The sequence below is a fragment of the Leguminivora glycinivorella genome, chromosome 11 (genome assembly GCF_023078275.1).
Source record: "Leguminivora glycinivorella isolate SPB_JAAS2020 chromosome 11, LegGlyc_1.1, whole genome shotgun sequence".
Classification (NCBI taxonomy): Eukaryota; Metazoa; Arthropoda; class Insecta; order Lepidoptera; family Tortricidae; genus Leguminivora; species Leguminivora glycinivorella.
The window spans coordinates 2,054,853-2,069,560 of record NC_062981.1 but is presented as its reverse complement, the minus strand read 5'-3'; the positions used below and the strand labels follow the sequence as shown (position 1 = coordinate 2,069,560).

Below are 14,708 nucleotides of genomic sequence, written 5' to 3'. Positions count from 1 at the left end.
AAAAAAAAAAATGTCAAAGTTGTCAAACTACTCCGACAACGGCGACAACTTATGTCAAGCTATGTTTTGATTTGTAATATTCGTAATCATTTCAATATTTGGTGGAAATTGGTTCGTTTCTGATAAAACTGCCCGCTTAATTTTATGCATAATGTCCACGGATTTAAATGCTAGCTTCAATGAGCAGTTCATGAACATAAACACCAAATTGAAAAAGTAAGTAGAGCCGATATCACGTACTGCATTTAACTAATTACCGTTTTGTTAATATAAAGGTTTTTCAGGCGTTTTCTAAGGAAACCGAATATTTCTGAAGCTACCAACGAGTTCATAGCGCTAGCTATCCAGTGCGAATACTCAGAACAACCTACATTTGCTGGACATTGCTATATTGGCGCAGCTAAATGCGAGGCATCTGTTGGTAATTTTTTGGGTGAAGCAGAGTATCTAGTGACTGCAGCAAGACAGTTCATGAAGGCTGAGAAAAAATTACGTTCATTAAAGTTTTGTAGTCCAGACAGAGAAAATCTAGAGGTGAGATAATTTGTATCCTTTCAACTACTTATTTATACATTAAGTTCTCTAATAAGTTTCCATACAGTTGTTCTTCGTCATCCTTTGCGTCTAGCTAGTTCTGTGTTAATTCATGGCCACAGATTTCATGGCATTTGATGACTATTACCCAGTAATATTAATTAACTTAATGAAAAATATTAAAACCAGTCAGCAGGGTTGAGCTATTTTCCTACAATAAGACATCAGACATGTCAAATTAGTAGGAAAATAACTCACCCCCGCCAGCTTCTGATTATAACATCAATCAAATGAGATCTCAGTGCCAAGCTCCCTATTTCCAATACAAAATCAGTACAAACCAGGTACCCATACAGACACCATTCTTGTTTCCAGGCAGCCATTGGATGCTTCACCCAAGCCTTAACCAAGTATCCAGAAAGGTCCTCCATCAGGTTGTCCCTATTAAGCGAGCTGGCCGCAGACCTCGTCACTTTAAACCTTAAGTGTGAAGCGGTATCTTACTTTGAACAAGCACTCGCTTTAGTACAGGAACCAACCATGAAGATCATGTTTGTGAAGAATTATATTAATCTGCTTATTGACTGTGGTAAAGACTAATCATTATTAAATTTAATGCCTCAATTAATAGTTAATTATGTTATTTAAAATTGGGGAAAAAAAAAAAAAACAATGTTCTAAGTGAAATTTTAACACCTCTCTATGCTCGATGTAATGTGCCGTTAAGCTTCAAGCTTATGAGCCACTTCAAGAGCTAGTAATTCTTATTCTCCATCCATAAGATGCCTGCCGTCTGCCATATTTATTTATTTATTTTTAATTGTTTTGTTTACTTTGCAGAAAAATATGATATAGCCTTAGAAAAATCTAATGAACTAATAGACTCCAATGTAAATCTACCAGAAGACGTTCTTGCAGAGTAAGTTTAAACTAGTTTTTTGACATAAAAAACATGTAAAACACCAAATTTTTTTATACTATAGTTCCAATATTACTGAAGTAGGCGTAGTTTGTTATACGATTTGAATTTATACGATTTGAATTGATTGATTTTAATTGAAATTAGACGGTAAATTTTTTAATTTCTTTTCAGAATCCAACTAAGCCGAATTCTACTTTCTCTTTATATGGACCCAAAAAGAGAAGCAAAGGTTGAATCCTTGAAACAGCTATTCACCGATATACTGAATGATGTTGACAGTGAAGGTAAGATTAAAGTTGTTATAATGCTAAAATGTTTTATTATATTGGTAAACTGATAATAATATCCGAGTATAGATTGATATTTATTTAACTAAAAAATAATATTAGGTGTGTAATGATTATAACTTACTTATACTTTACATATGAAATTTTCTGGAGACCAGAAGGTATTACTATTATCTTAAAGAGATCCCAAGCTAACAACAAGTAGGTCTTGTTATTTAATACCCAGTTTCATACCTGTCTCAGTCTACGTCTTTTGTTTGGTGGATGGTGGACCCGGCTATTCACCGATAGTGTGACCAAAGAGTTCTTTTTTTTTTGCTCTCACGTGAAAAAGTTTCAAGGTCGCAGCCGTTATTTGTTAGCTACTTTACGGTGTAAAATAATCCATATCCACCTGCAAACATTTTTTCAGCAATACCATTCAACACAGACCTCCGCCTGAAACTCCAGTCCGCCATCTTGTCCGCCACCAGCCGGGACACGCAGGCGCTCGCGCGCGCCGCGTGCGACCTGCGGCCCGCGCTCACGCCCGCGCAGCAACACCTCCTTGCGCGGCCACAGGATAACGTAAAGCCGTGAGGCTAGCCACAGATATAAAAAAAAACTAAACTGAGCTAAGAACTGTACCTGTAGGGTTACAGTATATCCGGATTTTTAAATAGCCGACCTGACCTGACCGAGCACCATAAAAAATTGTATCTGCACTTGTGCAATGTGCATATATCGGGAATGTAATGGTGGTTTTGGAAAGCTTTATTATTGCATTTACTTACATATAACAATGTCATGTGTATGATAGTGTACAGATGTAGTGCAAAAAGGGTTTCCTTCGTATTTTTCCGGAAACGTTCGTATTTGTCATGCTAGTTCAGTCAATGTCAGTACATCTTGTACTGAGACTGACTGAAATAGCATGACACATTCTTTTTTAACCCCCGACGCAAAAACGACGGGGTGTTATAAGTTTGACGTGTCTGTCTGTTTGTCTGTGTGTGTGTGTCTGTCTGTGGCACCGTAGCTCCCGAACGGGTGAACCGATTTCGATTTAGTTTTTTTTGTTTGAAAGCTGAGTTAGTCGGGAGTGTTCTTAGCCATGTTTCATGAAAATCGGTCCACTATGTCGCGGTCGGGGGTTTTTTCAAAATTTTTATTTTATTTTATACTACGTCGGTGGCAAACAAGCATACAGCCCGCCTGATGTAAAGCGGTCACCGTAACCTATGGACGCCTGCAACTCGAAGAGTGTCACATGCGCGTTGCCAACTTGCCACCCCATTAGAAACTTGTATGTTCCGTAACAATATGAAGGCAATTCGTTTCGCACTACTGTAGCCTTTTATTATAGTATGAGACAGAAATTGCGGCCCTTTAAATTATAATAAAAATCTGTATTCATTATAAATATTATAATTTTTCTAGTTAAGAAGAGTAGTAGAGGGATTCGGTTTAAGATACAGTCAAATGTAAAAATATAAAATTATTTAATATATGAAAACATAGTTATGCTACAAATGCCCTTTTTGTTTTATTCTGTTAATTAACGTTTAAAACGATTTTGAGTGGTTTTAGTATGACTAGTACTTTTTCTGTTGGGGTTAGAATGGTTAGATGTCTGTGAGGTTTTCCATAAGTCCTTCTGTACTACTTCTAGAACTTTGCTGTTAATCTTCTCACGCCCTGTGATAAATTTGAACAATTCTTCAGGACTCTTCACTAAGACGCCTCTGCTTTTGAAGAACTGAAAAGTTAAATTAAAAAAAATATTTTGAATTTGTAAATAAGTCACAAGGATTAATTACATTGTATTTACTAATTGACTTATTGATACATTGTATTTACTAATTGACTTATTGTTTAACCTCAACATCCAGTCAATTTAACATATTCCACACTGCCGATTTGTATTCAAAATTTCGAGTGTGGCATGCAATGAGTCAACCAATCTTCAAGAATCAAAATTATAAAATTGAAACATAGTAAATTCAAAATCTGGTCATTTACTTATTAGCTCCTTTTAGGCTATTTAGTATCTAAGAATTATGACTAACCTCTGAAACAAACTGGCAGTCTTTCATCAGCTTTCTGAAAGCCATCGGATGATCCTTCCTCACAGAATGTGACCAGCCTATAAAATACTTATTACCAACAATTTTAGTAGCAGAAAGACTCCCATGTATTAAACCCAATTTGTTGTACCATGCGTCTATCTCTTTCACAATTTTTTCATAAGCTTCATTCAACTTCTCAGGTGGGAGTGTTGATATCGACGGTGCAGTTTCCTGATCGTATCCGATGAAACTCATCACAATAACATTTTTATTTCTATACACTGGATGCGGAGTATTGTTAGAAAAATACTGTGTCTGTAAAATCTCCAAATGTTCATACTCCCTTTCCACACGCCTGTATATAGCATTGTTTTTTTCTACACCATTAGTCAATTTGTATACTTTAACAGCGTTGCCTTCTGGGAAGTACAAATGATAATTTCTATGACAATGTGCATGTATCACAACAGAGTTTAGTCCTTTACCTACAATATTATGGAATTCCCCTGCATGTCTTAGTGTGATAAGCGTTTCTAAAATTTGCGTTGTTGAGCTATCAAATTTATATTGTGAAGGTGCTCTAGCAATAGCTTTTTCCTTCTCAATAATGTCATACTCTTTTACCTTCATTCGTTGAGTGACTTGTTTTTTTTTAGAATGGTTATCAGAAACTGGTTTAAACTCATCTAAATATTTCTGCTCTTCCTTGTAAACTTTATTTGAATAATTTTGCATGTTGCTATGATCCACTTTAATATTATCCTTGTATGTAACCTTTGAGTAATTATGTATGTAACACTCACGGTATACAATTTCTAAAACTTATTTAAACCAAGCAAAGTAACGTCACGTTGCATTTGCGTTGCACTGTGTGATCTGATGGCTTATTTTGATGTTATGGCATTTTATTTCGCATTTCGCAATGATTTTAAGTTTTACAAAACTTTTTCCTGTCAACTTTAGAGCTTGATTTAGCTTCAAAGGGCTGTTACACACTCTATATGTTATACAAGAATGTATATGGTCATAAAGCTAGGAACATACTACGCGGACGTCCGTCGTAAATCGACCGCGACCGATCAGTGTGCACGGAACAAAACATCCAACGAGCCAGATTTCGATCGGACGTCCATGCGCTCAAGGCTACGGCCACGACCGTCGACCGATAGTTTGCACGGTTGAAGCTAGGAACATACTACGCGGACGTCCGTCGTAAAACGACCGCGACCGCGACCGATCAGTGTGCACGGAACAAAACATCCAGCGAGCCAGATTTCGATCGGACGTCCATGCGCTCAAGGCCACGTCCACGTCCGTCGACCGATAGTTTGCACGGTTATGTGTAATTTCATTGTCCAGATTCCCGTCCGCGGTCGATTAACGACGGACGTCCGCGTAGTATGTTCCTAGCTTCCATTGTCCAGATTCCCGTCCGCGGTCGATCGACGACGGACGTCCGCGTAGTATGTTCCTAGCTTAATGGTTCTATCATGTTCCGTTCAAAAGACTCAAGCTAGGAACACACTACGCGGACGTCCGTCGTGAATCGACCGCGGACGGGAATCTGGACAATGGAAATACACATAACCGTGCAAACTATCGGTCGACGGACGCGGACGTGGCCTTGAGAGCACGGACGTCCGATCGAAATCTGGCTCTCTGGATGTTTTGTTCCGTGCACACTGATAGGTCGCGGTCGCGGTCGTTTTACGACGGACGTCCGCGTAGTATGTTCCTAGCTTCATTCACTTTATTAGGCTCCCCACAGACAGTCTTAAAAATTCATAATCTTAAAAAAAACTTGTATGCAATCTGACAGTTCAGATCTGTCAGTGTCAGTTTGAACTGTCAGATTGCATACAAGTTTTTTTTAAGATTATGAATTTTTTTTAAGATTATGACGCAAATATCCCTCACACAAACTACTAAGAAGATTTAGAAGATACCCCTCAGGTCCCTGAGGATCTACTTCAACTAGATACCTCACCGCATTCCCGAGATTAAAGGTTCTGTTAGTCGCACGAACAACAAAGTTTCGTCCCTTTTTTACTTTTTGAGGAACGGAAACTACGAAACACTAAAAAATGTGTATGCATTCACAAATACATTGTAAAACTATATTAATTATTAATTGGCTTAAGACTCGTAGCTAGTCCATTAAAAAAAAACTAGTTTGACAGAGATGCAGGCTGACCATCACTAGCATCATAACTTGTCATTTTGGTTTGTTATTCAACAATGTGTTTTTGTTTCGTTGTCTTAAGTATCATAATTGCATACCGATGGCAGTTAAGAGATAAAACACTATGAATTCATACACGTAATTCTCGCCACCCAACCCACTGCTTTTGTTGTTTCACACTTTATTTAATAGTTGTGCAATACTTAGACAATTATTGAGCAACAAGTAAACAAAGTTAAAAGCTCTTTTGCTATTCATTCAGAGTTCTATCCTAGTTCGGCGCACTCAGTATTATTCTCCTGTGATATTATTTAAATTAAGTTAAGACATTGAAACAATTTCGAAATGGAAAGTGAACAAGTAACAGGCCCGTCACAATTTTTTGAAAGCGATGAATTTGACTCAGATTATTACGACTTTGATCATGACGATTATAAACTAGAAAGTCGTGCAAAATTACCTATAAAAGGCCACCAGTTAAAACATGGTAGAGTTCTCAATAACAGAGGAAGTAACCAAGAAAAGTTCCTATCAGTGAGACCAAAGACGTTAGTAAAATATGGAAAGTGTTATGTCCCTTCAGCATACAATTTTGACGAGGAAACTCAATCTATAATTAATGACAGTGTGGATAAATATAATTACTTTACAAGTGTTAATGGTGCAATTATGTCAGGAGAGAGGGCTGTACTACTTCACTGTACTGGACATCAACCCTCAGATCCTAAGGAAAAACCTAGGGAATATCTGCTCAAAGTTTATAATAAACAGTTTGGAAAACAAATGATTGAGAAATGGATACTAAACGAATATGCAAGTGCATGGCATATGTTCAAACACATAAATGTTCCCAATGTGTTTCCTCCATCAAAAAATGTAGGTAGTATGGATTTTATTGGTGATGACGGTAAACCTGCTCCTAGTCTCCAAGAAGTAACATTCAAAATTACTGAGAAAATATACACAGATGTTGTTACAAGCATGTACAAAATGTATAATGATGCAAAGAGAGTCCATGGGAACCTGTCTCCAAGAAACATGTTGTGGTGGAGGGATAAGCTGTATTTTGTCAGTCTGTCTCGATCTGTGGAAACGAGCCATCCGATAGCTCAGAAACTGCTTATGAGGGATTGCTGCTATGTTACTCATGTAAGTTTTATAGTCAGGCTAACCAGTATCAATTAATTAAATTTATAAAAAGTGTGTATGTGGTCCTTTAATTTGCAACATTAGTCCTGACAAATAAGTAGTAAGGCTGTTATGTAGTAAAATTGTCCTCTGATGAGATCCTATTTTGAGGGAGTGGGGCTCTCAACTCACACTCAGCTGATGAAACATAATTATTTGTTTACAGTTCTTCAAAAGCAAAGGGCTGCTTAAGGTGAAGTCAATCTTAAACCTGTTCAAGTACATCACCGGTGTGGAGCAGCCAGATCCTGGAGTCCTATTGGCCTTAAAGCATAATCGGAAACAAGTCAAGAATAAGCAGAAAAAGAACAAACCACCTCATGAAATGTTGGCTACGTAAACTTCTAATCGCTAGTGATTTTTTAAATATATTGAATTTTTTTACATGTTGAACAATAAAGACTGATATTATGGATTCAATTTAATTTTATGCACAATTTTTATTGTGTACTGTGGCACTCGACTTGCATTTTATTTTGATAATAATGATAATTGTTAATACTTATACCTTAACCAAGTACCTGAACATTTTTTTAAATTTATTTTGAACTTTGGTTGAGAAACAAAAGGTTCCAAATTCAAAAACAAAACAAACGCTACCAGGATTCAGAGATGAGATGACAGATGTTTAGTTTAGCCAACATAACGAAACAATTTTGAATTCAAACAGAAATGTACCCGTCACCAAGGGCATAAGGTCGTATTTTGAATTCTGCCCTTAACTTCCCTGAAAACTTTATATCATCAACCCTTGCGCCGCGCTAGTATTTCAAACTTTCATATTGTTGTGCAATACAGTATAACAAAGGTACTTATATCGATCGTTCTTTATACGCGCATCCCTCCCTCGCACAACATGGGCCGTACAATTCGTCCTCAGCGCAAAGGCGCTGGCTCCGTCTTTGTTTCTCACACCAACAAGAGGAAAGGAGCTCCTAAACTCCGTTCTCTGGACTTCGCGGAACGACATGATTACATCAAGGGAGTCGTAAAAGACATCATACATGACCCGGGCCGTGGGGCGCCCCTAGCTATGATACATTTCCGAGATCCTTACAAGTTGAAGATCTGTAAAGAATTATTGATTGCCCCCGAAGGGTTGTGTACTGGCCAGTTAGTTTTCTACGGGAAGAAAGCTGCGCTTCAAATTGGGAATGTGATGCCGATAGGAGTGATGCCTGAAGGAACGATTGTCTGCAACTTGGAAGAGAAGTTCGGTGACCGAGGTAAGCTCGCACGTGGTTCTGGCAATTTCGCTACAGTTCTTGCTCACAATTTTAACGAAAATAGAACCAGAGTTCAGTTGCCATCTGGAGTTAAGAAAGTTTTGCCATCTGGAAATAGAGGAATGGTTGGAATCGTCGCTGGTGGTGGACGTATCGATAAGCCTTTACTCAAAGCTGGTCGGGTGTATAAAAAGTTTAAAGTGAAACGTAACAGCTGGCCGCGCGTCCGCGGTGTTGCTATGAATCCTGTGGAGCATCCCCACGGAGGTGGGAATCATCAGCACGTTGGCAAGGCCTCGACTGTCAGGAGAGTGGCATCGGCTGGTCGCAAGGTTGGTCTCATAGCCGCACGAAGGACTGGTAGGATTCGTGGGGTGTTACACAGAAAATAAAGGGTGATTGTCAGAGATTAAAAATAAAGAGATGCACAAACAATGACTTATTATTTCACAAGTTTTACAACCCTATAGGAAGTTTTTTTTAAATTGGGGAATGGAGTATCAAAAATTAAAATATTATAGTCAAAGTCAACAGTAAAAGGTGGCAGTTTTATTGTGTAACTTACAAAGAGTAACTCATACCCAAAGATTTCATACAAACACCTACTTAACCCACAGGTAGCTATGCTTTCAAAAGCAACTGCACCTTTACTCTATAAATTGAGTATACCATGAACTCTACACAATCTTTTAAGACTTTTTCTCCTTCTCAGTACTACCTTTATCCCCGACTGAGGAAACATCAATGACATTGCCAAAGTTGGCTTCTTTGTCAACTATAGACGTAGTAGGTTCAGATACGGTAACTTCATTACCAAAGTTGGTAGCAGTATCAACAGCCTTTGCCTTCAGCGACTGAGTCCACATTTCCTCAAACTCATCATCATCAGAATCAACGTCCGAGTCACTCTTTTGCTTTGACTCGCTGCTCTTATTCCAGCAGTATTCAAACGGATAGCTCACATTCCTGTTGTCATCCGGAGCTATTTCGAAACGGGAGGAGAGTGAATTGTATGTAGTGTGGACTCCTTCCAGCAAGTTGACATCCACTTCTTCAAAGCCTGTGATGGACTTGAAGAGTTCTTCAGCTGTCTTCACGTCGGGCACCCCCTTTTTCTCAAAGAACTGAAATGTAACAAATATTTATGAAAATACAGAAGTATCTAACAGTTATCATTTATCAAACTTGGTATAATTTATTATTATCCATACTAATATTATAAATGGGAAAGTGTGTGTGTCTGTTTGATTGTCCGTCTTTCACGGCAAAACGAAGCGACGAATTGACGTGTTTTTTTTAAGTGAAGGTAGTTGAAGGGATGGAGAGTGACATAGGCTATTACTTTTTGTCTTTCTAACGCGAGCGAAGCCACGGGCAAAAGCTAGTATATAATTATAATATAGTGTAATCTTGCATATTAAAATGTAATGAGTTAGAATTGCACAAAGTGGGTTCATGAGATGACCTTGAGTTGATAGATAAACAAGTTTGTTTTTAATGTGGATAAAACTATTTATAGTCATGTTGTGTAATAAGTTTTACGCTTTACGAATACGAAAGCCATCATGTTATGTAAAATTATTTCTTACATTGCTGATGTTACGGCAATCTCTGAGCAGGAACTCCAGTCCATTAGGATGGTCCGGCTGCACAGACTGTGACACATCAATGAACCAGCACTTGTTCTCCCACCACAGGATGTTGTACTCCGACAGGTCCGCATGGATCATGTGCCCCTCCTTGTACAGCTTGTGAACACCATCTACAACCTCCTTGTATACACTCTCCCATTTTTCAGGGCTTAGGATTGCATCTCGCAGCTTTGGTGCAGGCTTATTATCCCTGCCAATGAAAGACATGACTAGGATATGTTTCTTCAGACAAATCATGTCCGGGCAGTTCAATCCGATCTTCTGCATCCTCATCATGTTATGCATCTCTTTCTCAGCCCACATGTGAACAATTTTCCTTGGGTTTTGCTTAGAAAAGCGGTCTTTGAAGCGGTAATCAGCTTTAATATATTTATCGCGAGTTTTGAACTCATTCAAAGTTGTTTTGAACACTTTGATGGCACATTCTTTAGGCAGGATCATGTCTGGGAATGAAGGATCGCTATTAGCATGGAGTACGACTGACTCCTTCCCGGTTGAGATTATACCGTTAATATCCTCTAACATTCCATTGTTAATGAGCTTGAAAAGGATGAGGCGAGTAGCTTCATCGAGACCCATTTCAGCAGTAGCTTGACTCTCTTTTCGGTCCAACATCTTAGGCCTACGCGACTGATGATGTCTAGTTTGTTCCTTCAAATGGTTGAACACAGAGTTTGGCAGTTTCATGTCGAACCCGGCGCCGTCGCCCGTACACACCTCGGGCGGGAAGGCCATGATGCGGCACGCGTTCCGGCGGCCGTTGATAACGCTGTCGTGCTTGGTTACCATCTCTCCATCTTTGATAATATACCCGCGCTTCGGCAGACTCGCGTATTCCTTCTCGTTAGTCTCAAACCGATCCCAATCTTTCTTGGCTGCAACATCGACATCTTCATCTTCCGAATCAGTGTCGTAGACCAGATTTTCAGGCACATTGCGGTAGTTATCATATGACACGGAAACTTTGGCATCTCCGTTCCGCTTCTTTTCGACTCTCTTGATTTCGTCATCGTATTCTTTGTCGAATTGACATTGCAACACTTTTGCAATAATAGCATCTGAATCGCAGTATTCTGTCAAGTTTGCATCCTGTAACTGCTGCAGGATCTCTGGGGGAATATCATCCGATGACGAGGGACACACTTGCTGATCAGATATCAGCTCCGCGAACTTTATTTCTTCTTGGACCTGTAGTCCTTTTGCATATTGTTCAGACATTATGTCCGATAAGTTTTCTGCTACCACGGGCGCTGCAACTTTCTTCCAGGGATTCGACATTTTATTAAACTTATTAGATAACAATATCACAGACGTTTCTAAACGAAATAAATAGAGATTTAGGATAAAATAAATAATTTCACAATAATTATCTACACGATGTACGGTAAATTTAGTGAACCACAGATTATAAAACTTCAGTCACAGACAATGTAGAGTTGTAGACAGCAAAACGTCAAAAACCATAAACTATGAAAACTTTTTTATATGCACAGGCAACGACTTACAGCCAAACGTATAATTTTTGGCTCTGCACACGTGAAATATCTGCCTCTTGCTCTTACATATTGTGTTATAGCCGTTATAGGCCTAATATGATTGAGCAAGAAAATGTTCGACTAATTAGTGTATGCTTGGTCTAGCTCTCTTATTTCATTCTCAAAACAAAATGTGCAGTTTTCAAAGCTAAAGCTATATACCACATTATCATTTTTGTACAAGGACATTTTCACAGGTTATTCGCTTACCATACGAGCAAATTCCGTCTTTATGTGATATAATGATACTACCATTTGATTTTTAGCTTTTATTATTTATTCCCTAACAAACTCATTTCGCGGCCTTCTTGCTGATCCTGGGGTTGGCCTGTTGCGCTTTGTAAACCTTCACCAGTTTCTGCTCCTCAATGAGGAAGGCGCGCACGATGCGCTGCTTGACGCACTTGTGGCACAGCACGCCGCCGTACGCGCGCTTGACGGTCTTCTTGCGGTAGCAGAGGCGGGAGCGCTCAGCGGGGCGCGCCGGCTGTATGCCGCGGAGCTTGCTCTTGCAGTTGCCGCATCTCGGGATCTTCTTGGGTTTCTTGACGTATTGGTAGACTAGGCGGCCGCCAGGGGTGCGCACTCTGGAATTTTGAAACAGATAGGTAAGTATTTAGTTTACGCAAGCGCCAGTCGTAGTTGCGGAAACCTGCCTGTGGTGCTAAATCATGTTTATAATCTGCATAGCCATTCAAAAGTTTATGTGAGGTCCCCAATCTGCTAGCCTGGGGAATATAGCCTGAGCCCTCTGATGCATGAGAGGCCTGTGCTGTGCCCAGCAGTGGGATATATAATATATACATACTCTATTATTGTAACACAAGGTCTAATAATATAATTTGGAGCTAATAAGTAAATGCACACATTAATAATCCATACTAATATTATAAATAGGAATGTGTGTGTGTGTGTGTGTGTGTGTGTCTGTTTGTCCATCTTTCACGACAAAACGGAGCGACGAATTGACGTGATTTTTTAAGTGGATATAGTTGAAGGGGTGGAAAGTGACATAGACTACTTTTTGTCTCTTTCTAACACGAGGGAAGCCTCGGGCAAAAACTAGTTGGTTATAATTACATACTTGTTAAAGAAAGTTTAGAGATAGCTATGGTCACAGGCAATAAAAATGTAATCACAGCACAGCTGTTGCCACAGCAGATCAAAATATGTGCCTGCCTCATGGAGTCAAATGTAATAATCCGAAATTCTAACAAAAATTCTGTAAAAATGGTCTTTAATTCACATGAAGCATTTGGACATGGAATACATCTTAAAATTATTAAGTTTAAGAAGCTGTATATGTTTATGATATCATTCCTTGGAGCTCAAAGTGCTCAAACTATTTCCATTTCAAATTTCATTTATATTATACAGTAGGGCCTTGATAACTCATAAGCAGCCTAATCCGAACATCAAATTCACCATACCATAACCTTGGTTTTTATTTTAGTTTGTAATTATTTTTTCCAACGATCCACTGTTTCTCTGGGCTATATGTCACCCACCTAATATGGTTCCTAGATAACAAAAGTATACTATCAGACAGCTAGAAAGGCTGTGGTAAAGTGTCTCTTCTTGGTAAATAAATAGAACTGATAAGTCAGTCTTTAGTTGCTTTGGTTGACTTAAAAGGTCCAGGATGAAGCAAAACTCTGAAATTACAATTGTAAGCAATTTCAGAGTTATCTACAATTCTACACATATTTTAAAGTAACTTACATTAAACATTAAAATAATAGTATGTAGTTTTAGGTACTATAGGAGTGAATAATGTAACTGAGCTGAGCTGAGTATGTTTTTTAGGTAATCATAGCAAAACTCCGTCACATCAGTTTAAAAAAAAAGTTGTATAAGGATGCAAAATATAAATGCTCTGTGAATGAATATACAGTACAATTTCGATAATCCAGCACTGTTCTCGACACGGAGGTGCCAGATTAGTGGATAATTTGGATTACTGGAAATTAGAGACATTCTACATATAATTTCATCAAAAAGACTGCTAAAATAATAAGTAAAAAAAAAAAAGACCATTATCTTTTTTTTAGCCACTTTTAAAGTAAAGTCTGACTGATAATTTACGCATAGATGGTAAACTTGCACTTGAAATTATCACTTGCATCTCTATTTTAGTGCCTGATTACTGGATGTTCCACCACCAGACCACCTGACTACTGGATTATCGAGATTGTACTGTACATTAGTTCCTCATTAGTCCCAAGAGACCAAGAGAGCCTACAGGTTAAATATAATTATCTAGTTCTGTGAAATCTCGTACTTAGTAAACTTGGCATTCAATCTCTAAGTAGGCCAAGTGTCAGAAAACACCATGGTTCAAAACAGACTAATTTTCCACTTATCTTATTTACAAATAACCAAAGCTGACAATTCACATATTAACAATGAGCGAACCCACCATTTTAGAAAGTATTAAAACATTTCTAACCTAAACGATTGATAAACATGAGAGAAAAACACTGTGAATTGAGTTTACAGAAACAAGTTAATTTTTTGTAGATTAAGCTAGACATTTTTCCAATGGGTTAAATGGGATAAAAATAGTAGTCAAGTGTAAGGACACATGTTCAGTGTATTTTATATATCTGCCTAGGACTAGAACCAAATCCATTTACCGACTTTAGAGGTTATGTTAAAGGTAAACTCTAAAATAGTAAAATGTATATTTGTAAGTTATCACATAGTTGAGTTACCTGGAGTTGTCTGCAAGAGGATTATCATCATAAAACAAGTAAAAACACTCACATCCTCCTCTGGTTTGATTTGGTATTGTACGACAGACGTCGTCTGAACGTTAGCCGCTGCACCATCTTGAAGCTGAAATATTAAGGAAATTATAAATTACACATACACGGCACTGTAATACACTATTTACTGCATCAATTTTATAGTGATATTCGCCGGATTAATATAGATTTTCTGAAATCTTTTAAAAACACACAAATGTCCAACCTTTTTGACAGCTCTTAACAAGAAAAGAAAAATGGATTTTACGTTGGCAATACCATTGGTTGGTTGGTTCTCTTTGCACAAAAAAAAATTAGACAATTTATCAAAGCTATTGATAATTTAATAAAAAAATGATAAGGAAAGAAGTAAGGAAAATATATTCA

General features: G+C 38.1%; 5 protein-coding genes across 6 annotated transcripts; 2 read left to right on the top strand and 3 right to left on the bottom strand.

The window, feature by feature from the left end:
- Positions 1 to 26: 26 nt before the first annotated feature.
- LOC125231173 (40-kDa huntingtin-associated protein) lies at positions 27 to 2,665 on the top strand. Its single transcript, XM_048136536.1, has 6 exons — positions 27 to 216; positions 285 to 534; positions 910 to 1,123; positions 1,375 to 1,453; positions 1,628 to 1,740; positions 2,156 to 2,665. Exons 1-6 carry the CDS (start codon positions 152 to 154, stop codon positions 2,320 to 2,322), a joined length of 888 nt encoding a protein of 295 aa, XP_047992493.1. The 5' UTR covers positions 27 to 151; the 3' UTR covers positions 2,323 to 2,665.
- A 242-nt stretch (positions 2,666 to 2,907) lies between these two features.
- On the bottom strand, positions 2,908 to 4,785 carry LOC125231139 (serine/threonine-protein kinase RIO1-like). Its single transcript, XM_048136499.1, has 2 exons — positions 3,792 to 4,785; positions 2,908 to 3,481 (listed from the first exon to the last, which is right to left on the bottom strand). The coding sequence occupies exons 1-2, from the start codon at positions 4,524 to 4,526 to the stop codon at positions 3,281 to 3,283; spliced, it is 936 nt and encodes a 311-aa protein (XP_047992456.1). The 5' UTR covers positions 4,527 to 4,785; the 3' UTR covers positions 2,908 to 3,280.
- Positions 4,786 to 5,754: 969 nt separating this feature from the next.
- On the top strand, positions 5,755 to 8,788 carry LOC125230977 (60S ribosomal protein L8-like). 2 transcript variants are annotated; one of them, XM_048136298.1, is made up of 2 exons: positions 5,755 to 7,122; positions 7,328 to 8,788. In XM_048136298.1, the coding sequence occupies exon 2, from the start codon at positions 8,018 to 8,020 to the stop codon at positions 8,777 to 8,779; it is 762 nt and encodes a 253-aa protein (XP_047992255.1). In that variant the 5' UTR covers positions 5,755 to 7,122; positions 7,328 to 8,017; the 3' UTR covers positions 8,780 to 8,788. The 2 variants fall into 2 exon arrangements, with proteins under 2 accessions (XP_047992255.1, XP_047992254.1); XM_048136297.1 differs by having other exon boundaries at positions 5,761 to 7,122; positions 7,328 to 7,576.
- A 126-nt stretch (positions 8,789 to 8,914) lies between these two features.
- Positions 8,915 to 11,449, bottom strand: LOC125230976 (serine/threonine-protein kinase RIO3). The gene is made up of 2 exons (XM_048136296.1): positions 9,977 to 11,449; positions 8,915 to 9,511 (listed from the first exon to the last, which is right to left on the bottom strand). The coding sequence occupies exons 1-2, from the start codon at positions 11,315 to 11,317 to the stop codon at positions 9,077 to 9,079; spliced, it is 1,776 nt and encodes a 591-aa protein (XP_047992253.1). The 5' UTR covers positions 11,318 to 11,449; the 3' UTR covers positions 8,915 to 9,076.
- Positions 11,450 to 11,828: 379 nt separating this feature from the next.
- LOC125230979 (60S ribosomal protein L34-like) lies at positions 11,829 to 14,574 on the bottom strand. The gene is made up of 3 exons (XM_048136299.1): positions 14,548 to 14,574; positions 14,341 to 14,412; positions 11,829 to 12,161 (listed from the first exon to the last, which is right to left on the bottom strand). The coding sequence occupies exons 2-3, from the start codon at positions 14,403 to 14,405 to the stop codon at positions 11,867 to 11,869; spliced, it is 360 nt and encodes a 119-aa protein (XP_047992256.1). The 5' UTR covers positions 14,406 to 14,412; positions 14,548 to 14,574; the 3' UTR covers positions 11,829 to 11,866.
- Positions 14,575 to 14,708: the final 134 nt, after the last annotated feature.

Coding starts and splice junctions, on each gene's coding strand:
- LOC125231173 (XM_048136536.1), top strand. CDS start 152: ATGTCCACGGATTTAAATGCTAGCTTCAATGAGCAGTTCATGAACATA. Junction 217..284: donor ATAAACACCAAATTGAAAAA/GTAAGTAGAGCC, acceptor AAGGTTTTTCAG/GCGTTTTCTAAGGAAACCGA. Junction 1,741..2,155: donor GAATGATGTTGACAGTGAAG/GTAAGATTAAAG, acceptor ACATTTTTTCAG/CAATACCATTCAACACAGAC.
- LOC125231139 (XM_048136499.1), bottom strand. CDS start 4,526: ATGCAAAATTATTCAAATAAAGTTTACAAGGAAGAGCAGAAATATTTA. Junction 3,482..3,791: donor ACTGCCAGTTTGTTTCAGAG/GTTAGTCATAAT, acceptor TTAACTTTTCAG/TTCTTCAAAAGCAGAGGCGT.
- LOC125230977 (XM_048136297.1), top strand. CDS start 6,319: ATGGAAAGTGAACAAGTAACAGGCCCGTCACAATTTTTTGAAAGCGAT. Junction 7,123..7,327: donor ATTGCTGCTATGTTACTCAT/GTAAGTTTTATA, acceptor ATTTGTTTACAG/TTCTTCAAAAGCAAAGGGCT.
- LOC125230976 (XM_048136296.1), bottom strand. CDS start 11,317: ATGTCGAATCCCTGGAAGAAAGTTGCAGCGCCCGTGGTAGCAGAAAAC. Junction 9,512..9,976: donor ATTGCCGTAACATCAGCAAT/GTAAGAAATAAT, acceptor GTTACATTTCAG/TTCTTTGAGAAAAAGGGGGT.
- LOC125230979 (XM_048136299.1), bottom strand. CDS start 14,405: ATGGTGCAGCGGCTAACGTTCAGACGACGTCTGTCGTACAATACCAAA. Junction 12,162..14,340: donor AAATCAAACCAGAGGAGGAT/GTGAGTGTTTTT, acceptor TCAAAATTCCAG/AGTGCGCACCCCTGGCGGCC.